Raw genomic sequence first — 25,048 nt, forward strand, 5'->3', positions numbered from 1 at the left:
TCTTGATGGATGTTGTGTGTTGATGCAAATGACTTCCGAGTATTAGAAACCTAACTAGCTAGTTGAATATTAATAAGTTCGAAAAACTATTCTCTTTACGTACGTGCTCCTATTGACAAACGAGTTGAATTATTTGTTCTTTTTTTTCCCCTACAAATCACGAATATGGTCGGTCTATTTTCAACGAGTTTAAAGTTCTCTTAACAATTGTCTAACGGACGCTGGTCACGGCACATAATTTAAACTTTATTTTATATTTGATTGCACACATTTCTAATTATTGAATTATGGATTTAAAATTTTGATTAGAGTAAAACTCACAAGCGAGTTAAACTATGTGCTCTTTTCTTCCATTTTACTGTGAAAACAAAGCATACGCTCCCATATCATGAGTTGCATTATTTGAACTTCATCTATATTTGAATGCTCAACCATCATTCTCGAGACTAGTCAAATACGCCTATTATTAGCCACTGCAGATTGGATATTGGTTAGTACATTTCATTGCATTGACACGGGTTCATAATTATCGTCCATCCTATTGCATTGAGACAATGATTCACCGTCACGGTACCAAATGAATGTGAGTGTACATATTTAAATTACAGATGATGAGCATTAATAAGTGACTATACTAACATATCTAGCGGTTAGTAATTGAATCATTAGACAACTCAATTCCACAGATCTGCCTTTTTTGGTTCCATATTAGTGAACATAAACTTTTTCATTTGGAAAATGGTTCAAAACATTTCTCACATTTTGTCAAATAAAGTTTTTCATTTGTCATTTTTTAAATTGTAACTTTGTATCCCTTACAAAATTAAGTTAGTAAAATTTGATCCTAACTTAACTTTTCAATCATTTTTTAACCTACATCTATCACGTGAGCGCCACACGTTCATTTTGTCCCTAAAAAGGTACGATATGACTTGAATCATATTTATTTTTTTACCCAAAAAAAAAAAAAGGAATCTGACATAATTCATAGTCATTTTTGTTACTAAAATAGTGAGATCTAATCTTTTTATACATAAAGTGGCCGCATGTTGGTCACTCGGTGATTTTCAAGTTAACAAGTGGTCGAAAATTTAGGTTATGATCAAATTTTGTTCTTACAAAATTATATTACTTCTCGTTAATTTTGCTAATGTAATTTTGTAACAACGTAAAATTAATATTTTAAAAGTGAATGATGAAATAATTAATTTGAAGAAATGTGAGAGACATGTTGAACGAATTTTCATTTTCATTTTGTTCCTACATCAAACGTGAAAAACCAGAAATCTTTCTATGAAAATTTCGCAGGGCATATGCTTTGACATGTTGGCCGATATTCTTTGTTTATTATTTGTTGGCAAAAGAAAGAAAAAGAGGGGAAAAAACAAAGAAGTCTTTGACACTAGGAATTCAAACTAATATCATATCAAACGTGAAAAACCAGAAATCTTTCCACGAAAATCGATGGATAGAAACAATTTCGCAGGGCATATGGTTTGACATGTTGGCGGATATTCTCGTTTATTTTAGTCTGTTGGCAAAAGAAAGAAAGAGAGGGAAAATGAAGAAGTCACTGTTGGCATCGATGAAAGATGCCATGAGCACAATCTTAAGGATGAGAAGTACCATTACTTCTCTCGATTTACAAGGAAACTAATCCAAGATACTACGATTTTACGTACAGCTCATTTTACCGTGTGTAGAATTAATTACTGATCTACGTTTAACAACCTCCCAAAACTTTTACCCAAAAAAAGAAAAAAAAAATCCCAATTTGTTGACGGAACTACCCCTCATCAGACATACTACTATAGTAACTGTACTACTACTACTATTATTATTAGTATCAGGCCAAACGCACCACACACTCACTGCTAGGGCTGCAAAGGCTCGCGAGCGGCTCGAGTCCGATCTCGACACGAATTCAGTCAACATCAAATTTGAATTTATCAAGTTGAACTCGAACTCGAATTCGAGTTCAAAAATATTAAACTCATTAGCTCGCGAATCGACTCGAACTCAATTATATATGTACATATATATTTTTTATTTTAATAGTAAAATTATATATATATCTAATATTTTATTATTTTTAAGAAAAATAATTATTTTATTCTTTTTAAAAAATAAAATACTTTTTTTTTATTTTTTAAGCTCGAGCTTGACTCGAATTCGTCGAGTTTGAGTTTGAATTTTGTAAAATTATGTTAAGACTCAACTTGATTAGGCTGAAAATCGAATCAGTTCGAATTGTTTGCACCCCTACTCATCACAGACCTACAGTAGGAACGGTCTATGCATTCGTACAACAAAAGGATCCCCTCTACAGTATGAGTGGACATGAGCCCGAACGGTTGTCAGGAAAATCGTTTGGACTGATTCAGTGCAAAATACACGAAACATAACTTTATATGCACACGTTGTAACTCATTTTCAATGATGTGTAATTATAAAATAAAATATTATAGGTCCCATACAAGATGTGAAAAATGATGTATAAAATACAATCTGAATCTTATTATTATTATTATTTTTTTATCAAATCTTAGCCATGAATCGTGAGAAACGGTTGCTCCCCCCTGGCAGTATGAATGAGTGGTCAAAATCCATCGCAATTGCCAACCTTCTCAATTTGGCACGGGTGCAAACATGGGGTACCCGAAACGGCGTCGTGAGCAGCATGAGGGAAAAGGGTACTTTGAGCGGCGTGTGAGAGAAAGAATATACCAGTGAAGATCCCCTGGGATGGTATGGTGGTTGCCCGGTCCCGTGACCCATATAAATAACCCACGCTCACCCGCCTTGCCATTCCATCCCTGCGAATTTCACTAATCCAAACCTAATCCTAATTTAATAATAATCCCAAGTCTTCAATTTTTCTTTTTTCACCTCTCTCCCTCTCTCTCCCCTTCTCTGTTTCATCTGCTCCGGATTCAGAGAAAGGAACAAGGTCTGTGTTACAATTACAACTGTCAACAACCTTAAACGTTACATATCTGGAATTAGTTTTTTATTTTTTTTGGTAATAAAGCTGTTTCTTGTCTTGTACATGCATGATACTTTTTTTTTTTTGGGGGTAGATACATGCATAATGCTGCATACGTTACTAAATTTTTGTGTTGCCATCCCCCATTATTTTTCTAACACACTTGTTGAATGTTATCAACCTAACCTCTTATTCATTGATTTGTTTAGTATTTGCTCTCTTTTGTTGCATGCAAAAGGTGGTCACCTGGATCAAATCTTCTTCTTTTCGCATCGCCACCTTCCTCCTGGACATGATTTCTTTTTCTTGTTTTTTCCTAACAAATCCTGGAATTATCTCCAACCTTTTACGGATCGAAACATCCTCCGTTTTAGTGAATTTGTTGCGTGTGGTATTTATTAAAACGTTTCCTCTTTTACTTCTTTGCCTGCTTTTGCTATTCAAAGAATTGATAAAACTCCCTAAGATTTTATTATTTTGCTTTCAATTAATGAAAGTTAATGGTACCGGAATCCCCTTTTTTTTGTGTTGTTGGGGGTGGGGGGAGGGGGGATTAGGAGGGGGTTGTTCGGGAGATGGTTTGTCATGTTTTGCTATTATGCATGAATAATTCGATATGGCCACCAAATTAAATGAACTGTCCATTTTTCTTTACGATAATGGGGGGTGGTGAAAGAGGAGGGACGGAGGGATTTCTTCTCTAGTTATGGATGCATAAAAGATTTTCTAGGACTTTACGTTATTGTCGAAGATTAGAAGTTAGGATTTCCCTAGAACATTGGTGAATATTGCCGTGTGAATTATGTTGTCGTCCTGTTTCTGTGACCTAATTGGGACCACTTCCATATACAAGTATGTGGGAGGGGGACTAGAACAGACTTCCAGTTTCAGAATCAGATTAGCGAGGGACTACTTTATTCTTTACAATTGAATAATAATTAAAAAAAAAAAGGAGATAATCATCCTACTTAAAGTTTTTCATTTACTCTTTTTTTTTTTTTCACGGAGTGGGAGTATTTGCATGCTATGATGGTAAAATTGATTGCTTACTCCCTGGAAAAAACAAAACGATATCAACTCATTTAATTGATTTGCTTTTAATTCACCTTCTCTACTGTTTGACTGTCTTGAATTCTCCTGATAATCGCAAACAACAAATTAATTGGCATGATTGTTCTGAGGATTGTTAATCTGCTTCTTGCTTGCAGAGAGAAGTCGGAGAAAGGAGTGATTTGAGGGATAGGGAGAAAGAGACGACGATCAGTCATTAGCAAATATGGCAGGGGAAAATCTGAAGGTGCTGAATGCTCTGGATTCGGCAAAAACACAATGGTATCACTTCACGGCGATTATCATTGCCGGAATGGGATTCTTCACAGATGCCTATGATCTCTTTTGTATCTCCCTTGTCACCAAGATGCTTGGCCGCATCTACTACACCAAACCAGGCGCTCCCAAGCCCGGCAGTCTGCCTCCTGATGTCTCTGCTGCTGTCAATGGCGTGGCACTCTGTGGAACCCTAGCCGGCCAGCTCTTCTTTGGTTGGCTCGGGGACAAGCTGGGAAGGAAGAAGGTTTATGGCATAACCCTCATGCTCATGTGCCTCTGTTCAATTGCTTCAGGCCTTTCCTTCGGTCACGAAGCAAAATCAGTTATGGCCACTCTTTGCTTCTTTCGCTTTTGGCTTGGATTTGGCATTGGCGGTGATTATCCTCTTTCCGCCACCATTATGTCTGAATATGCCAACAAGAAGACCCGCGGTGCCTTCATTGCAGCAGTCTTTGCCATGCAAGGCTTCGGCATTTTGGGTGGAGGCGTTTTCGCCATGATAATTTCGGCAGCTTTTGATGCCAAATACCCTGCTCCACCTTATGAGGTGGATCCGGTTGCTTCAACTATCCCGCAAGCGGATTATGTGTGGAGGATCATCCTGATGGCAGGCGCAATGCCAGCACTACTTACTTTCTACTGGCGGTTGAAGATGCCCGAAACTGCTCGTTACACCGCTCTTGTTGCCAATGATTTGAAGCAGGCTAATGCAGATATGTCCAAAGTTTTGCAAGTCGACATCGAGGCTGAGCCAGCCAAGGTGCAGCAGACAGCTGGAAGCCCGAGTAGCCCATACGGTCTGCTGTCCAAGGAATTTCTTACGCGTCATGGGCTTCACTTGCTTGGTACAACGAGCACATGGTTCTTGCTTGATATTGCATTTTACAGCCAGAATTTGTTCCAGAAGGACATTTTTAGTGCAATTGGATGGATCCCTGCAGCAAAGACTATGAACTCAATCAATGAAGTGTTTACCATTGCCAAGGCACAAACTCTTATTGCTCTCTGCAGTACTGTGCCTGGCTACTGGTTCACAGTTGCCCTCATCGATAGAATGGGAAGATTTGCTATTCAATTGTTGGGTTTCACCATGATGACAGCTTTTATGTTTGCTCTGGCCTTCCCCTACGACCACTGGACTCAACCAGGACACCATATCCCATTTGTGGTGATGTACTCGTTGACCTTCTTCTTTGCCAATTTCGGTCCCAACGCCACCACTTTTGTTGTGCCAGCTGAGATCTTCCCAGCTAGATTTAGATCAACTTGTCACGGAATATCAGCTGCATCAGGGAAATTGGGAGCAATGGTGGGTGCTTTTGGATTCCTATATTTGGCTCAGAGCCCGGATAAGGCCAAGACTGATGCAGGGTACCCACCGGGTATTGGGGTGAAGAATTCCCTCATTCTGCTGGGAGCTGTTAACTTTTTGGGCTTCTTGTTTACCTTCTTGGTCCCAGAATCCAAGGGGAAATCGCTGGAGGAAATGTCAGGTGAAATCGGAGACATGAAAGAGGGAGGAGAAGAATTGGACCATCCAGCTTCTTACAATAACAGGACGGTTCCGGTGATATAAGTGCTGTTGTTCCCCGTCTGTTTATTCTGTGGCCTCTTTACCGAATAGTAGTTACTTTTGTTTTCTGAATCTTTTACTTTTGATGTAGTCCTTGGGAGAGGTTCGAGCTTTCGAAGTGTAATAAGCAAGGAAGTAGCGGTTTGTACTTTGTCCCTCCTTTTTCTTTAATACAAGTTTAGAGTAGTTTATGGAGCTTAGAATGGTAGGATTATGAATCTTGTTCCCCAGATTGATCCCGTAACACTTGATCAATCAAAGTAAGAGTTGACATAGCACTCACTATTGCGAATTGGCTCCAGCACTTTTGATGGTTTGCGAATTGGCTCCCGTATGAAGAAGAAGTTTGCGAATGCATTCGAATTCAGGAAGAATTACTCTCTTACCTCTACAACAAAGAAAAAGGAGCTGTTTTATCAAGCCATCCACCAAAAGTCTACTAATAACAGCATTAACTTTGCCCTTTTCAATTCATTGTGTTAATCCCAGTTCTTGCTTCTGTTTTTTCATTTTTCTTTTAACCTTTCAAAGAAGGACTTAAGAAAGTACAAGCAAAAGGCTTAATTACCCTGCAAACGGAAGGATGTGCTGGATATTAAATTGGAGTATATCTTTTCTGTACCGTCTGAGTGACGGTTCATAATCTATGAAAGTTGATAACCTAATATAGCTTGAATTTATTTTCCATGTCATCTAAATTTTCATAAAGTGTTCATACGAAAAAACAAGGCATTTTTCTAATGCTGAACGATGCCTCCTGCAACTCCAACTACAACTCCAACTCAAATCGATTTTCTTACTAATGTGTGTTTGGATTGCAAAACATTACACTTTATTTACACCTTATTTACTCACACTGATTTGCTTGCATCATCAATATATTTTCCAATCACCTTTTTATCTCACATACATCATATCAAAAAAATGCTACAGTACTTTTTTCACGAAATTATCTCAAATAATTTTTAATCCAAACACACCTTTAGGTTTGAACCAAAGGAATTCTTAGAAATACATAAACCCATAAAGTGACACATGTCATCTAAATTTTCATAAAGTGTTCATACGAAAGAACAAAGCTGTTTTCTAATACTAAAATCCCATATTGCTGAACCATGCCTCCTCCAACTCCAACTCCAAGTCTCCAACTCCAACTCAAACTCAATTCGATGTTGTTAATATCATCCTACTTCAAAGTTTGAACCTGAGGTATTCTTAGGAATACATACACAAAGTGACACATATTAATTTATGGATTAGTTTTTTGTACACTATCACTGAAAATATCAGTTTTGGATGAATAATAATTATACAAAATTTGAATTTAAAATCCAACTTTTACATGTGTGCCATGAATCCAACGGTAGTGACAATGTAGATGCTTTGAAATCCAAACTTTTACATGTATGTCATGAATCAAATGGTGATAGTGTAGATACTCTTATTATATATAAAATTTACTCTTAATCTATAAACTATACGGGTTGCTATCCTTTGGAAATATATTCTTGACAACAAGAAAAAGAGAAAAAAAAAATTGATAGTAATAGAAAACCCTCAAAAATCGCACAACCTAGAAGGAATCCTATTAGGAGACAATAACCCTCTAGTCCTACTGCCCTTTCAAGTTTTCGAAAACAAAACGAACTTATCCTACCGCAACAGACTCTCTTTTAGATCCAATGCGATCACTCTGATGATTCGTATCAGTAGTATTACTAGGAAACAATATACTCCAATCATACAAGCACAAGAAACCAAAAAGGGTTACACACGAATCAGGAAGAGGAGAGTGATATGTCAGTACCACAAAGAATCAAAAGCATCAAGAACACATTGATTGAGAAAAGGTTGGATGATTACCGGAAGAAAGAAATTTGAGATTAAAGTCAGGTATGATCTCCTTGTGATTATCTTCATTGTTAATTGTTTTTCGTCGAACGTGTGGATTTTGAGTAATAATTGACATGGAATGAAGCAGTTTATGATAGAAGACATGAATACAATCAGTTCCACAATATATAATGGCTCGGAACACCAGTTTTCTACCCGATGCAACAAATGGGTACCTCCCTATGGGAAAGCAATAAGCTCGTCTAGGGAAAACCAGAAAATAAAAGAGACATACTTTTGGACACATGGAGAAAAGGCTAGACAAATGGGCTTCAATTCTGAACAAATTTTGATTTTTGAGACTGTTAAATTCAACTCTGAGGCAACAAGAATTGGTTAGTTTTGTCGCCAGATTATACTCCGGATTGATTGCAACATATAAGCCGTAGATAGCAATAAAATTGTCTTTGTTGCTGGTGGTGAGCTCTCCTTTCTTGAAAACTGTTAGATTGTATCTTAGATTATTAAAGGTATCATACACTAAATTAAATTGTTTTTTTTTTTTGAGTTTAGACATCTTCTTATCATGCATGCTTATCTTGTTCAGAAAATGGTTAGTCTTCAAAAACCTAACACGATGTCCTGAGAATTTGGAAATACATGCTACAACTTAAAGGGTCCTTTTTGTTTTATCAAAAAAAAATGTAGTAACATATTTCGAGGAAAGTTTCAGCTAGCATGATCTAAAATCTGTGGGTGCGGTTTCTGCAGATATCTTTACCAAGGCAGGACAAAGGCTTGGGAGTACTCGTAGAAGAGCAGATACGTTTTAAGCAGAGAAGTTTGCAGCCAGCAATGCCTGAAACCCAAAATAACGTGCTTAATGCACTTGACGTCGCAAAAACACAATTGTACCATTTCACTGCAATTGTCATTGCTGGAATGGGCTTCTTCACGGACGCATATGATCTCTTCTGCATATCCCTTGTCACAAAGTTGTTGGGCCGCACATACTACTACGTCGAAGGAGCAGAAAAACCAGGCAGCTTACCTCCTAACGTATCAGCTGCGGTAAATGGGGTAGCATTTTGTGGAACTCTGGCCGGCCAACTCTTCTTTGGATGGCTTGGGGATAAAATGGGCCGCAAAAAGGTGTACGGAATCACGCTTATGATCATGGTTCTTGCCTCAATTGCTTCGGGGCATTCCTTCGGGCATGGTCCGAAATTTGTCATGGGAACACTATGCTTTTGGCGGTTTTGGCTTGGTTTCGGCATCGGAGGCGATTATCCGCTGTCGGCCACCATCATGTCAGAGTACGCAAATAAAAAGACTCGTGGCGGTTTCATAGCTGCTGTTTTTGCCATGCAGGGATTTGGGATATTATCTGGTGGCATCTTTGCCATCATCATCTCTGCAATTTTCAATGCAAGGTTTAAGGCTCCATCTTTTGCACTCGACCCCGCTGGCTCAACTGTTCCTCAGGCAGACTATGTTTGGAGGATAATTCTCATGGCTGGAGCAATTCCTGCTGCATTGACTTACTATTGGCGGATGAAGATGCCTGAGACTGCCCGGTATACGGCTTTGGTTGCCAAGAATGGAAAACAAGCTACCGCTGACATGTCTAAGGTTCTACAGGTCGATTTGGAAGCACAACAAGAAATCAACATCCAGACAACTCAAAAATCGGCAGGCTCATTTGGCTTGTTCACAAAGGAGTTTCTTCGGCGCCATGGGCTTCACTTGTTAGGTACAACCACCACATGGTTTTTACTTGATATTGCATATTACAGTCAAAATTTGTTCCAAAAGGACATCTTCTCTGCAATTGGATGGCTTCCCTCGGCAAAGTCTATGAATGCCATCGAGGAAGTCTTCAAGATCGCCAAGGCACAAACCTTGATTGCCTTGTGCGGTACAGTCCCAGGATATTGGTTCACTGTCTTTCTGATTGACAAGATGGGAAGGTTTGCCATTCAGTTGATGGGCTTCTGTATGATGACAATCTTTATGCTTGCTTTGGCCATCCCTTACGACCACTGGGCTAAAGGAAACCATGTTGGCTTTGTGGTACTGTACTCGTTAACCTTCTTCTTTGCAAATTTTGGTCCCAATGCCACTACATTCATTGTGCCTGCTGAGATTTTTCCAGCCAGGTTGAGAGCAACCTGCCATGGCATTTCAGCTGCATCTGGAAAATCAGGTGCAATTGTGGGTGCGTTTGGGTTCTTGTATTTGGCTCAAAACCAAGATAAGACAAAGACAGATGCAGGATATCCACCTGGCATTGGAATGAGAAATTCGCTGATTGTGTTGGCTGTCATCAATCTTTTGGGTGCAATGTTTACGTTTTTAGTGCCTGAACCAAAGGGCAGGTCTCTAGAAGAAATTTCAGGTGAGGACCAACAGGCACAGCAGCCCACACAGAGTTAACTACGCAAGTGGTTCTGATAATAGTAGAAAAAGTACATAGCAATAAATAGAATACAATGGGAAACCATTGTCTTGGAGTCATTGTGCTTCCTAGCAAAACGATTGATCTTTTCTTCTTCTGCATACAAGCAAGTGCATGTTTATGTCGTTCATTTTTAGGATAGTGGTCTCATCGGCAGAACAGATGCTTTTCACCTTCTCCTCCTTTAGTTTTATTCTACTTGCTTCTGTGCACCTCTCGTGAAGAAGGCTTTACAAGTCAAGTAACATATATCAGACTAACAAGGAGTGCCTGATCGCGGATTCTACATTAACTCACGGACATCCATGTTTTAATCTGGCAATTGCCTTAAATTTACTGACGAAGTTATGCTTAATTTTCTAATACTATCTCTGGGAACTTAAGGATTGAAATGTGGGTGTTGCCAATGATTTATAGAGCATAAGTTTATAAAAAGAGCTGCAGAATTAACATGTAACTGAGAGGGAAAGAAGGAAAAGGCTTTTGGCATTATTCTTCTTAAAGTGCAATACACAATAAACAAACCAAAGTCTGTTGAACCAAATATACGCCTAATGTATGTACTCGAGTCAAGATTATGAACGCCTCATGAGAAGAAGCAAGTCATACTAGAACATTATACACTAGGCAACTAGAGACTGACCATGGCCTCAAATCAGTAACTCCAGGTATCATTATTTTTGCAGCACTTGCTCCAGAAATGGATATGTGGATAGCTCAAAGGAGTCAACATGATAATTGCTTTGAAGATGGAGCTCTATCAATTTTTGCTTCTTACAAAGATAATGAACATCAGAAGCTTTAATTTGCACGGTCCCTGATAACTTCGAGATCCATTTCAGTAGGGTCAGTAGCCTGAATTTCATAATGAATTCCATCCAATTCTCTTTTAAACCTTTCTTTGGATGTAGCATAAAGCATCTTGGCACGAATCCTAGAGATTGCAGGAGACCTGATAAACATGCATATGACCATAGTCAAATAGATACCTCACATAAGAGCTGCGCATGGTAAAATCTTAAATTCTGTATCAAGTTAGTCAGTATCAGGAAGATATCATTATCGTGAAAGAGAAAATATAAGGCCAGAAAGATAGCGCTTGATAAGTCACAACCATCAGTAAGTAATCTATTCAAGTTATTGCAAGTATAGAAATTAAAAACAAACAGCAGACAATTGTACAGGTTATGAACAATCAATCTGTCAAACGCTAACTTAAATCGATGTGTTTGTCCTAACATTAGGCGTATCAAAGGGAGTGAAACTGGTTATGTCAACTGAGTGGCACATCCAATTTTCTTCTTTTTCAGCAAAGTTTTTGCCCACAAGAGCCAGAAAAAAAATTTATAACACAAAAAAGAAAAAAGAAGAAGAAAGATGGTAGTAGATATAGAGAAGAGGCAAAAAAATGTTAAAAGACTGGACGAGAAAGTACTAACCATGCAATGAAGAAAATCTTGCTCTTTTGACAATTCTCAGAGGTGACAAAATCAAAGTCATAGACTGCATAACGGCAATCATTTTCAGGCATGGAAGCAGTAAAATCGTCATAGCTTTCAGCTGGATTGCCAGTTTTCTCAACTACAACTTCCTTTTTCTTCTCATCGATCTTGAATATAACATAGCGGTACGCCTTCTTCCTCTTCAGCTCCAAGAATGCATCCTTGCTGTGATCAGCAACTCCCATACCAGAAGTAGCATTTTGCTGCAATATAATATACGAAAAAAAAAAAAAAAGAAACCCGGTCGTCATTATTACCTGAAAAATGTCAACCGCTCCAAACTATCAAACAGAAATTTTTCGAAACGACGCCCTTTTAAGGAGCATATAAATTGGAGTACAAGTTTCGTACTAACATCATCAGCATGATCAAGAAGTAAAAATTCACGAACTGGTGAAAACGGAGAGAAGGAGAGAAAGACATACTCCTCTGATTCTGAAAGACATAGCTGAAGATACGGTAACCGCGGGAGGGCCACGAAGAGAAGTTTGAAATATTCAAAGAAGAAATGAGAGTATGAATGTGATTGTGCAAACCTGAACTGCAAGTTTGATTCTGCGGTAATGGACGGGGGAAAGGAATGTGGTTATAAGGTTTCGGACGGAAAGTCAGATAAAGACTTTTGGACTGAGAAGAAAAGAAAACGGGATAAAGGAAAGAAAAGCATATATTCCCAAAACCAGAGGAGAAAAGCAACCAAAATTTCCTATGTGCTAAAATAGGAAGTTGGCCAAGATCTACGGACCAAATTCAAATCCCCTATGTGCTAAAATACAATTGACGATAGCCCATTACTCGGATTTTTTCATTTTTGATGACGTAAGAATAACCATGTCCCATGGGGTTTTGAGAACTGCAGTGACCATTTACCTACCAGATCTTTATATGGTTCATGTAATTGTTATCTACATGCTAGTACTAGCAATCATAAGCTTATAGATATGGAATCACCCGATGCAAAAGTCCAGGATTAAAAATATTTTGTAATAAAATACGTCCAAGGATTTCCATGATTATCCAAACCACCCCCAACGAGGTTAACGTAATTTTGTTTTTTAAGCCTTTTTTGTCTTTCTCCGTGCCTTTTGACTTCCTTGGTTGAGGTCCTTGAATTGATGGTGTGGTTTGGAGTTGGGGCAGAAGCTGTAAATATGTCCAATTATTACTTTGTTGCGCAAAGACGAAAGAACACTTGTACTTTTTTTTAATGAAAGGTTGATGGCTTTCGAGGAAAAGAAGGTAGCTAATGAAGATTTGCACCAAAACAATTTAGACAGTAGTGTTAGTGGAAAGAAATGGAATCCCATGGACCCCCAGGCGGTGCGTTGAAAGTAAGCTTTCCCACTTTTTTGCAAGCCGAGCGGTGCCACCCCAGATTTTATAGAAAACGTTCCTCTCTGCGGAGCAAAGAAAGGACCACAGGTACATTCCTACTTTTCCTTTTCCTTTCTTTCGCTGTTACCATGATATGCTTGAAAATTAGCAGGGATAAGGACCGGAATAGAGGTCTAGACCAAAAAAAATGACAGATGGTCTTCCACCCTCTCCGACATCTTGTACAATTGGACTTAAAAACACATTATGAGGAGGAAGATGCCAAAGCAACATCAGCAGGTAATCAAAAATAGCCGACACCATATACGACATTCAACCGGAAAAAAATGTGAACCTACTCTACTATTCCACAACAAACATGAAGAGGGGTGTCGCAGCCTTGACATCTGATAGTAAAGGCATAGATTTCTAGCCCCGGAACTTTAACAATGTCGAACTAGCAACGGAGAATCTCAGAATACCAAGGATCTCGACAAAATGACAATTGCAATTTGCCGGATCCAGTCGGCCACAAAATTTTTGACTGCCAAGCGCCAACGTAATTCTATCCCTGCCAAGACGAGATGATTGAAAAAGATGTCCTGCCTTAGTTGTTTTTTCCCTTCTTGCATGAAAATCATGGGGATTTGTACATATCTACTTACAACAGCATATGCTGAAATGATAGCCAAGCAAGGATCGCATAATAATGTACATTATGACAACCAAAAAAGCTCCATTTCCACCTCGGTTAGAATGCATTCGCAATGAAGTTATCAACCTGCATCATGCAAGACCAACAGATGTACCATCATACGAGGAGTCACCACTACATTAAATCAGCATCGTCTTCATAGTCAAAATCTGGTTCGCTTGATTGCCTCGATCTCTTTGCATCTCTAGGGCCACCCCTACCCTTCTTTGGTTTCCCTCTGTGGAGATAACAAAAATTTATCCAAATCAATCCCTATCCATGTCAAAATTTTCAATGCGCACAGAAGGCACTACCTGCATCAGACGAAATAAAATACTTACTGTCCATTAGCCAATAAAGCCCCACCATCTCGTCCAGCAGCTTGTTCTTCTGCCTGAGCAAATGAAGGAAATCCAAATGAGAAGAGAAAAAAAGACAACAGTCAAGATGATATTGCTAATGAACAGTTTACAGAATTTGTCATCCTCCTTTACTCACACATGCAAAGTCTCGTGCTAGAAGACTAGACTTGTCAACAACAGAGAAGTCATTCCGGTTTAAAGAAACTAGGGGGAGTTTCCACAGGGGATAGCAAAACACAGACTAAATGTTTTACACAAAAAGGTAGAAAATTATTCCCAATAGTCATCTTGCTAGCACATGAAGTGGTAAGAGGCTACTAGTTTATTATTCATTTTTGGAACTAAATTCAAGTGGCAAGGAATTTTCCGAATCAATAAACTTTCTGAGTAATCTATATAACCATCTCCATTATCAATATGTATTGTTTAACCTAATCCACCAAAGAACAAGCCCACCAAACACAAAACACTTCATCCAGATCTCTCAGGGATATTGAGAGAACCAATGCTTTATAATTCCTCTATTTCTGCAGAAAATAAGTAGTGCTAGACATTCAAACCATCTTTTGTCCTACCAAGAATCTTATCCCCTAAATGCTCTCAATCTAGAAAATGCATGTTTTATTACATATAAAGATGAAAAACTCTATTCCATGCACCGTTTTGGAACATCAGTCGAGCTTAGGAAGAATATAAGTGCATAGCTTGCTGATGGGTTGCGAAAAAGAATAAATAGGGAAAAAGTTCCACATCCGTGTCTAATTAAACACAAAATTAGCAATTAGTGTGCCGGTGAGCCACCATCTTCAAATGAAGGTTACGGATACATACCGCCAGTGAGGTGGTGGAAGATAATGAAAACAGCCTATCTTCAGGTTGAAACTTCCTGGATCTCTTTAAACTGCAATCAACTTGAATAATGTCGAATATTTCAACAAGAACATAAAAAGGATATAGCTGTGAAATTAGCCTGCAAATGTTTGTCAGGAGGTGGAAGGCTAAACTAGATAGCAGGTGAGAGTTTATGTGGCAACATGCTCAACATGTTTGACCAGAAAAAAAAAAAAAAAAAAAGAGAGAGAGAGGAAATTAAGCGTTTACTCTTTCCCTTTATAAATCCAAGCTAAACATGTTTTCCATCATTCTTAAATACTGCGTTCATGTCTGGAGTTGAGTGCCTATCTTTGGAAGCTTTTCTGGGGAATGATTGATACTACATAACTCCCAAACTCTAGCTAGCAAATGAACATACTCCAATAATATATCAGATTAAGAAAGATGCAATATAGGACAGGCAACTAGAATACAGCGCTGAAATCAAACTGCTTTGCTTGAAGCTGTACGTACTTAAACAACAATTTTCAAAATCACGTGGCGTTATGGCCCATAAAACAAACTAAATCCCACAACTGGAAAATACTAAATCACCTAAATTTAAGCATTAGACCATGAACTGAATCAACGTTCTGTAAAAAATCCCAAGACAGCCCACAAAGTCTCAGAGAGCCAATTCAGCAAAAGCCCGATTGCATATAACATAACGACTACCACTTATTAACTAGTAGTACTACATTACAGTGCATGCTGCTCATGAAAAATTCAATAGCATCTTTGCGGACTGCATTTAAGTGTTGAAGAAATTTTACAGGGTAGTGTTCTTGGAAGAGGATAGAAACCCCTCAAAACCTTTCAAAACATTCCCACACTGGCTTGGATCCTGCAAATAACTTGTCTCCATATCATATACCTGCCAAAAGAATTACCCCAAAACATCATCAGCAGCCCCTTCCCCCACCTCAAACAAATATCCCTACAAAAATTTATAACAAAAACGAAAACCTTAAAAAACCTGCACCTGCTTCTCGATGCTACGGAGTTCTTCATGAAGTTTGGCTCTTTTGCATAAGAGTGACGCCAGCACTGCCGATGGAGTTGACGATGTTCTTTGCCCTAACAATCGGGGAAGTTTCAATTAAAAATAATATGAGTAATGTGAATAGTACTGATCGGGGTGAGATTTTGAGATTGGATAAATCAGCAGATCAAATTGAAATGGTTACCTTCGGATTCCATTTACCAATGATTTAACCGAGAAGATTAATAAAATCATATGCCCTCGCTGTTTATATAGGTTTGTATAAAGCTTACAGAAGCGGAGTTCGCGGGGGATCTGCCTCTTCTTTTCTCCTTAAACCCTTTTGGATCGCTGATTATGTGCAAACCTCGGGGAAAACGTTGTCGTTTTCCATCTGTGCGGAGATAAATGGATGCCACCAAACTACTGCTATTCCAATTAGATTTGAGGCTGGAAGAATCAAAATTCTACGTCTAAATTTCCTCCCAAAAAAAATATTTTTTTGTTACATCTAATAAAAGTTGTGAAATTGGATTTTGAATTGTGCTTAATTGTTCATCATCTTAAAACTTAGAGCTAATGTATTTCTATTACCCTTTTCAAGTAAAAGCTTCCCAATTATGGGATTCGGATTATATATCACTATTTTTTTAAGATTTACATTTACCTTAATTTATATTCATTTTGGACTGCGTTTTATTATGACTTTAAGTAAGCACAACTTGGCTGGTGGCCACAACTAATGCATTAAGGTTTGGTGGAGTGGGTGGCAAGAGTTCAAACCCTAACTCCTTTCAATTTGTCACAATTAAATGCGATCTTACTTAAAACAATCCAAACGGTGCGTAGTGCACTCTATGCACCCCGTCTGGTTCGGTGGTGGTTCAGTCCCTCCCCCTCCCCATAGTGTATCGTATCGACAAAAAAAAAAAAAAAAAAAAAAAAGTAAGCACTACTTGAGTTTAGTGAAAATTTAAATTAAACACAATTAATAGATAAAGTTCGATAACCTTCCACTTTTGAGTAATTTTTTTTAGCAATATTAATATGGTGTGTGAAAAAAATTATACATTTGTGTGCCAAAGTTTATTAGGACAAATCATTTTGAGATATGACTATTTGAAAAACGTAAAAAATTGTCACCATGTGTTTAATTTTTTATTCTTGAATACATCACACCCCTAAAAAAAAAATAATGCATAATAAAACATTTAAAATAATCTTCGAGCCAAATGGACGGTGTAATCTTATTAGAGGCAAGAAAATAAATGCACAAATTCTACAAAAGTGTTCAAGTCTCATTTTTGTGGCTGCATGAAGATTTGGCCAAGGCCAACGAAGAATCGGTCTGCTAAAGTATGTCAGTTAAAAGAAAGAAAGAAACACCGTAAAAATAAACGATGGAATTGGTGCCAAAGAATCAAATTGGCCTGAAACCATCAAATTGTCCTTGCAGATTGTGCCCTCTGTTTTATAAAAAAAAAAAAAAAAATGTTGAGTGAAGGTGGCTATTGTTCTGAGAATGTGTCATCTCCTTGAATAATTCATGAATGTTGCAATTGTTGGTTGGACCTTCCCTATCCGTTATACATGTTTTCTTTGTTTGCAAAGAAACGCGAGCTGCTCTAGTGAACACGATTAAATCCACAAAAGAACTGCAATGATAGTTGCAGATTTTTATTTTGTAAAGGTCATCTTGGTTTCTCTTTCCTTATGTGAGTTCAACCATAAGATGTTTATGTTCATTCTTGTTCCCAATTAACTTACTTTCAGCCGACAATGATACCAGACAGGGAAAATTTCTAACCCTGCTAACCTCAGATACCAGGAAGATCTCTACAGGATGCCAGGAACATCAAAATTGGAAGTGCTTTGCACATGGTAGCTAAGCCTTCAAGGCTGCAACAACTTAAAAGAAATATTTTCGGAGGATAGATTTCTTCCAAGTTCTGCAACAACTTGGATTGTTCTGCTGCATCTAGTCGGTTTCGTCTTGCTCTGTCGTCAAGATTTAGGTATGCATGTAGTTGGTTAGTAGGTTACTACTCCGGCTGGCTGCTATTGGTAAACAACTAACTATGCCTAATTTCAGTCTGTCGTACAAGGAGGAGTTTTTCATTTCCATTTCCAGGTGAAAATTCCTCTCATGAAATGAAAGATGGAGAAATCCTGTTTAAATTGTTGAATTGGGTTGGCGAGAGAAAATGCCAATTTTGCTGCTCTTGATGTGATTTCGTCCGAAGAAAAATGTAGCCTGTAGTAGACTAAAAGAGTCCATTTCATTTTTTTTTCACCAGCCCGTACGCTCAGAAGCTACACCATATCATAATGCGATTAAAGAAAAATGTGCAGGTGATTGGTTGGTTCCATGGTGGTTTAGCAGCACATCCCAGAAACACCTTTGCTGTTTGGGTTAATGGTCAAACAAGGTTTTGCCTCCTCTTCCAAGGTGGGATTTCCTTGATTAATATTCCGGTTTCCTTAAATTTCACAGAACTTAATTATGCGGAAGTAACTAATTAAAGAAATGTAACAAGAAAAGGGGGGTCTTTCATTTCAGAAGCAGAGCAAAACACCAACGTAGTCTCTAACTCTTTTGCTAAAGCCAAAATAGTCCCTAAACTTTATTCAGCGCTAATTTGGTCCCTCAATTACTTTAATGAAGCCAACATAGTCCTTAAATTATATTATGAGATAATTTAGTGCCTTAACTGTTTTACCTATGCCCAAATAATCCCTCAACTATATTTGCATGGCCAATATTGCTATTATACTTAATTAATTCACCCCAATTTATCAGCTCTCCACACCGGCAATCAAAGGTAAAATGGAAAATTCAATCATTGCTCTTATTAAAATGCTATAATCAGCAATAAATTTGAATCATATAGAGAGCCAACAAAAATAGAGCTTATGAAGAAAATATTGGAGCTGATCATTGCAGTATGCAAAGAGTCGAAAAAAACGTGCTAACATCACGATTACCTTCTTAAGAAAGTAGCTGACAGAAACTCAGGGCCTGTTTGGCACCCTAGTTTTTTACCAAGTTTTTTAGCTACTAGTTTTTTAACAACTTTTGCTACAGGAACCCCAAAAAACTTTTCAAAGTTTTTTACCTACACACTTCAAAAATCAATACCCAAAAAATTTCTCAAAAACTTTTCTTCCTCCCTCACCTAACCCATCACACCAGACACCGCCTCCACAACCTCTCCCGGCGCAGGTCACTTATTCCGGCGCCGCCGGTAACCTCAAAAAAAAAATTTGAATTTTTGAGTCCCTCACCCTCAAAAATTTATTAAATATATTATATATTTATATATTTATTTAAACATATTATAAATATTTTATTTTATTTAAAATATATTTTTATATATTTATATAAATATAATATACCATATAAATTAATATTAATATAAATATGTAATTATACATTTATATAAATATTATATATTATATATTTAATATATATAATACATATTATATATATTACACATTTATGTATATATATTTATGTATATTTATATACAATTATATTATGTATTATGTATAATATAATACATTTATACATAATATTAACACACAATATTAATTATATATTTATACATAATACTAATACATTTATACATTTATATTAATTATATTAATACATTTATACATAATATTATATATTTATATATTTATAATATATTCATTTGTATATTTATATTATATTTATTTATAAATGTATTATAAATGCATAAATATATACAAATATTTAAACAATATTAATTATAAATTATAAACAATATTAATTATACATTTATACATAATATTAATACATTTATATTAATTATATTAATACAGTTATACATAATCATCATATATATTTATAAATTATAAATTATACATTTATATAATATTTATTTATAATATATACATTTATATTAATTATACATTTATACATTTATAAGTATATGTATATTATGTATTATATATAATATAATACATTTATATATTTATATATAAATATATAAATATATTTATTTATAAATATTTATAAATGTATTATAAATGCATAATGCATATAAATATTTAAACAATAAAAATTATAAATTATAAACAATATTAATTATACATTTATACATAATATTAATACATTTATACATTTATATTAATTATATTAATACATTTATACATAATCATCATATACATTTATAAATTATAAATTATACATTTATATTAATTATATATTTATACATTTATAAATATATGTATATTACGTATTATATATAATATAATACATTTATATATTTTTATATAAATATATAAATATATTTATTTCTAAATATTTATAAATGTATTATAAATGCATAAATGTTTAAAAATATAAAAATTATAAATTATAAATTATAAAATACTCAAAAATATGTTTTAAAAATACCTCTAAAAATAATCCAAAAAACGTCTACAGTAACATTTCAAAAACTTCTACAAAAAAGTTTTTCACCTTACAAAAACTTCTACAAAATTTTTTCAAAAACTTCTACAGTGCACTACAGTAAAGTTTTAGACAAACTCCCAAAAAACTCAGGTTCCAAACAGGCCCTCACTTTCTTATGTGATTCAAGTAGGTTCCAAAGGCTACGACATAACGTAAAAAGGAAACACGACCGAACCGACTCGTTTGACTTTATACACGAGATCTGCGTTAGGATCATAATCTTCAACAATTTTTTTGGGAATCGGCTCTGTTTGGATCTCCTGTTTTTGAAGTGTTTTTCAAAAACTAGTTTTTCAAATACAATAAAAGTTACAACAAAGTACTTTAAAAGATAATCTAAAAATTAGTTTAAAATTTTTTAAAATTTTACCAAATATCTCATAATAAAGTGCCAATAAAAAATATTTCAAAATATTTTCTAAAAATATTTCAAAATATACTCTAAAAATTTTGCTACAGCAAAGTTTTTCAAAAACACCCCAAAAAATAACTAATCCAAATGAAGACCATGGTTGAGCGTTCAAGGGCTTTTTAGAATTACCATTGGTCATTCTAAAACACAATGCATGTGTCAAATAATATTTCGCTTGCATCATAAATATATTTTTCAATCTATTTTTTATATTTTCAATCATCTTTTTATTTCACATACATCACATCACAAAAAATTTTATAGTAATTATTTCAAATAATACTTAATCAAAACAATAGGGTTTGTTTGCCTATCCTGGCTAATTTCTTAGAATTTAACTGAAAAAAAAGGTCCGTCAAATATACCTCTGACAGACCCTTGGTACAAAATTATAGTTGTCGTGCCTAATCAACACGGAAGCAAATTTTTTTAAAAAAAAAAATTGCAAGCTACGGTGCATAGTCAACACAATAGCCTGCTGTCAAATTCTTTTTAAAAACACAGCATGCTACCGTGCACAGTCATCACGGTAGCAAGTGCCCTTTTGAAAAAAAAAATGCTGCAGAATTGTCTAAAACTTGGTTTCAGTCGTTGTACACGGTAGGGGATTTTTATTTTTTTTTTTGTGAGTCAGACAAAATATCCCCTAATTTGAATAGTTATGATATTTCAAGTATCTCAACGTCTACATTTGTTCTAAAGTACTACTTTCTTTTCTCAACCAAACTAACTTTTGTGATTCTTAGTAATTAGATCCTTTTCTTCTTCTTCCTTTTCCTTTTAGGTCCTTTTCTTTGTTTAGTATGCCAATGACTTCTTTGAGAATGAAGAAGTGCTTGTACCGTGAAAACCACGGCAGAGCTATACTTGGGCATATTGATTGCATGTTTACCCTGAAATTGAATTGATTGAAAATGTAATCAATTTTATAAGACTTGCATTAATCTACTCGAGAATCACATTTTGGAGTTTCGAAGAAATTTCTCCCATCTATTATATCTGTTGTACGTTTTGATGTATTTACTGTCATTAGTTTTTTTTTTTTTTAAAAAGGGTTAAAAATAAAAAAGCCCCCTGTGATAAGTCTAATACACAGAAAAGCCCCCCATGGTTTCAAAATATACAACGCAACCCCTCATGCTTTGAACTAAATTGTAAAGGTGACGGAATCCGTTAAACTTAACGGAAATGACTTATTGGAACCTAAAAAAAAAATTTTATACCTAATTTTTATCAAATATACCTATTCTACCCCTTAACTCTCAATTCTCTCTACTTAGAAAATAAAACAAATGATTTTTTTGAGCTGTCTTTTGTTTAATTATGTAAGGGTATTTTGGTCATTTTGACCATTTCCGTTAAGTTTAACGGATTCCGTCACCTTTACAATTTAGTTCAAAGCATGAGGGGTCGTGTTGTATATTTTGAAACCATGGGGGGCTTTTCTATGTATTAGGTTTATCACATGGGGCTTTTTTGTTTTTAACCCAAAAAAAAATGATGGCACTTTGTTCCCACTTTAAGGTTTTGATTTAAATTCTAATTTTGATGTTAGACATTTGAACAGACAAGGAAAGTTAACCATCGAGTTTTCTCTAGAGGTTCAGTGGAGAAGAAGATGAAATGGAAATTGAAGAAAATAAATCAAGACCGGAGTTAAAAAATCTACTGAAATGTTTATTCAATTTAGGGGATATTTGGTTTGACTCTTAAAAAAAAAATCCCCTACCGTGTACAGTCAGCACGGTAGGAGACAACGACTAAAACCAAGTTCTAGACAATTCTGCAGCGATTTTTTTTTTCAAAAGGGCACCTGCTACCATGTTGACTGTGCATGGCAGAAGGCCGCCTTTTTTAAAAAATTCGACTCCAGGCTATCGTGTTGACTAGGCACGAAAGCTATAGTTTGGTACCAGGGGTCTGCCAAAGGTACATTTGACGAATATTTTTTTTCAGGTATATTGTAAGAAATTAGCCGCCTATCCTAATGAAAAACCATATATGAGTTAAAACAAAAAAAAATGTGCAAAATGTTTGATTGCACTTGTTTTGAGCATTTGTATATCAAAGTCAATAACAACCACTAGCTAGAAAAATAAATAAATAGAAGTAATTTGACCCACAATGCTATTTGCTTGTTTGCAATTGCATGTGCAATTTTAGCTGCACTTTGTCGGTTTTTTTTTTTTTTGTCTGAAAAGAAATGATTGAGAAAAGAAAAAAGGAGTTCACCTGTCTGTACCCGATTCTTTGCTAACGTCCGAGTCCCAGCAGCAATAAAAGCATGATTGCCGCAAGCCAAATCCACGATAGTCTCTTTCTTTGACCCGGAATTCCCACTTGTCGGGCGTATTATTTGTCGGATAACTGTAGCCCATGGTCGCGATCAGCAACGGCCGGTGGATTTTTTCGGGCCAAAAGTTCTGTAAGCCACCATCCCAAGAAAGGGCAAATATAACCACTGAGCGGTCGTTAGAAAGGGACTCAAATTTTGTCCAAATTTTGTATCATAGCATCCCTTTGATTTAGTCAAATTTGGATACCTACTAAGTAGAACAATTGTTATAAGAAACATAACAGTTTGATTAGAGTTATAACGTAAATCATGCTTTTAGAATTATATAAGAAACATACTATATAGTTTGATTTAAAAGTCAAGTCAGTTTTCGCATTGGAGTGTCATTAATATTTAATTTGGAATAGGTTGAAAATTTTTTTAAGAAGTAATCAATAAAAAATCATATTTTTTAGGGATGTAAATATAAAATAAAGGGGAAATCTGTAAAATTTCAATGGATAATCTATATAGAGAAAGGAATATTCTTTTAAATTTAAGGATGTCAATACAACTAAAAGAGATAAAATTACGGAGGGTACAAATATGGTACAAATTTAAAATTCTTGAAAATTTTCAAAGCTATTATATAATTTTACCAAATTTGAGGGGGACAATTGCCCATCCTCATTCCTATGTGGCAATGCCAGCCACGGATCCCACCTGCCATCCTAATTCCTGTATCTAAAAGAAGGAGGGATAAAAAAAAAAACGAATGCAAACCAATATCAACTCACACAGTACATTATAATATTGTGACTTGCGAAAGTCGGAAAGCAGAAGATAATTTAAAGAACAAAAACAATAATGTCAGCAAATCATTTAAGCATGATGACTTCCTCATCAGTCTAGGATCCAAATGTGCTGCAGTTTCAACGGCAGTACTCCATCCGTCCTTTTGATAGTTTTCGTTCATCCCAAATTCCAGTACATTATGAAGAATACAATTAACTTTTAAAGTCTTTGTCATGTCCTTATTTAATATATTTAATCCACCTTATTTAATATAGTTAACTTTTTCACTGATAATTGCTTTAATATATGTTTTAAACCCAAATTCCAGTACATTATGAAGAATACAATTCTTTAAAGTCTTTGTCATGTCCTTATTTAATATAGTTAACTTTTTCACTGATAATTGCTTTAATATATGTTTTAAACCCAAATTCCAGTACATTATGAAGAATACAATTAACTTTAAAGTCTTTGTCAAGTCCTTATTTAATATATTTAATCCACCTTATTTAATATAGTTAACTTTTTGCACTAATAATTGCTTTAATATATGTTTTAAACGGTGCAGTATATCATCATTATTGTTGTTGTAATTAATGTAAAGGTACAGTGATTAATAATACTCCTAAAAATTAATGTAAGAATATTTTTTAAAAAAACATTAGGCTAGATTTATTTTTTAATAAAAATTAATTAATTTTTCTTAAACTATGTGAGAAAAAAATCAAAATTATCAAAGTGATACAGAGAGAATAATTGAGATTGAAAATGTGAGCACAAATTCCAACAATGCCCAATAATATTGGCAGCACCAGATGAGACATTAAATGGTCACTTACAATTAGTAACAGATTAAACATGTTACAAAAAAAATTCTCATAAAAAAAACCATTAGTAGCAGATTAGAAGTTTCTGTTCTTTTTTTTTTTTGGGGGGGTGGGTAGGTGCAGATTATAAGTTGGGACGGGAAAGCGCATCAAACTATACGAATTTTTGGCGTCAAAGCTAGCTTATACTATACCGACGGACAACTAAATTAAAGGGGAAACGTCAAGTACTTTGGGGCAACACCGCCTCGAGCTGCAAAGCCACTGTTTAACTTGAAATTAAAAAGATGTTTTATAAAAAGATGTCATATATGTGAAATAAAAAAATGTGTTAAAATTTGTGTTTGTGA

At 35.5% G+C, this 25,048-nt stretch overlaps 4 protein-coding genes across 5 annotated transcripts; 2 read left to right on the top strand and 2 right to left on the bottom strand.

Moving 5' to 3' along the window:
• The first annotated feature begins 2,878 nt into the window (after positions 1 to 2,878).
• Positions 2,879 to 6,204, top strand: LOC113777299 (inorganic phosphate transporter 1-4-like). Its single transcript, XM_027322359.1, has 2 exons — positions 2,879 to 2,950; positions 4,195 to 6,204. The coding sequence occupies exon 2, from the start codon at positions 4,263 to 4,265 to the stop codon at positions 5,889 to 5,891; it is 1,629 nt and encodes a 542-aa protein (XP_027178160.1). The 5' UTR covers positions 2,879 to 2,950; positions 4,195 to 4,262; the 3' UTR covers positions 5,892 to 6,204.
• A 1,842-nt stretch (positions 6,205 to 8,046) lies between these two features.
• Positions 8,047 to 10,270, top strand: LOC113774017 (inorganic phosphate transporter 1-4-like). The gene is made up of 2 exons (XM_027318600.1): positions 8,047 to 8,103; positions 8,493 to 10,270. The coding sequence occupies exons 1-2, from the start codon at positions 8,047 to 8,049 to the stop codon at positions 10,155 to 10,157; spliced, it is 1,722 nt and encodes a 573-aa protein (XP_027174401.1). The 3' UTR covers positions 10,158 to 10,270.
• A 367-nt stretch (positions 10,271 to 10,637) lies between these two features.
• Positions 10,638 to 12,278, bottom strand: LOC113760271 (actin-depolymerizing factor). Its single transcript, XM_027302830.1, has 3 exons — positions 12,107 to 12,278; positions 11,619 to 11,884; positions 10,638 to 11,131 (listed from the first exon to the last, which is right to left on the bottom strand). The coding sequence occupies exons 1-3, from the start codon at positions 12,125 to 12,127 to the stop codon at positions 10,981 to 10,983; spliced, it is 438 nt and encodes a 145-aa protein (XP_027158631.1). The 5' UTR covers positions 12,128 to 12,278; the 3' UTR covers positions 10,638 to 10,980.
• Positions 12,279 to 13,296: 1,018 nt separating this feature from the next.
• LOC113760280 (chromatin modification-related protein MEAF6-like) lies at positions 13,297 to 16,344 on the bottom strand. Of its 2 annotated transcripts, XR_003467031.1 has the most exons (7): positions 16,112 to 16,344; positions 15,907 to 16,001; positions 15,698 to 15,798; positions 14,883 to 14,952; positions 14,031 to 14,083; positions 13,661 to 13,927; positions 13,297 to 13,566 (listed from the first exon to the last, which is right to left on the bottom strand). XR_003467031.1 is itself a non-coding variant. In XM_027302837.1 (6 exons), the coding sequence occupies exons 1-6, from the start codon at positions 16,122 to 16,124 to the stop codon at positions 13,825 to 13,827; spliced, it is 435 nt and encodes a 144-aa protein (XP_027158638.1). In that variant the 5' UTR covers positions 16,125 to 16,344; the 3' UTR covers positions 13,297 to 13,824. The 2 variants fall into 2 exon arrangements, 1 of the variants encoding a protein (XP_027158638.1); XM_027302837.1 differs by having other exon boundaries at positions 13,297 to 13,927.
• Between the last annotated feature and the right edge of the window lie 8,704 nt (positions 16,345 to 25,048).

The sequence above is a fragment of the Coffea eugenioides genome, chromosome 1, assembly GCF_003713205.1.
Source record: "Coffea eugenioides isolate CCC68of chromosome 1, Ceug_1.0, whole genome shotgun sequence".
NCBI lineage: Eukaryota > Viridiplantae > Streptophyta > Magnoliopsida > Gentianales > Rubiaceae > Coffea > Coffea eugenioides.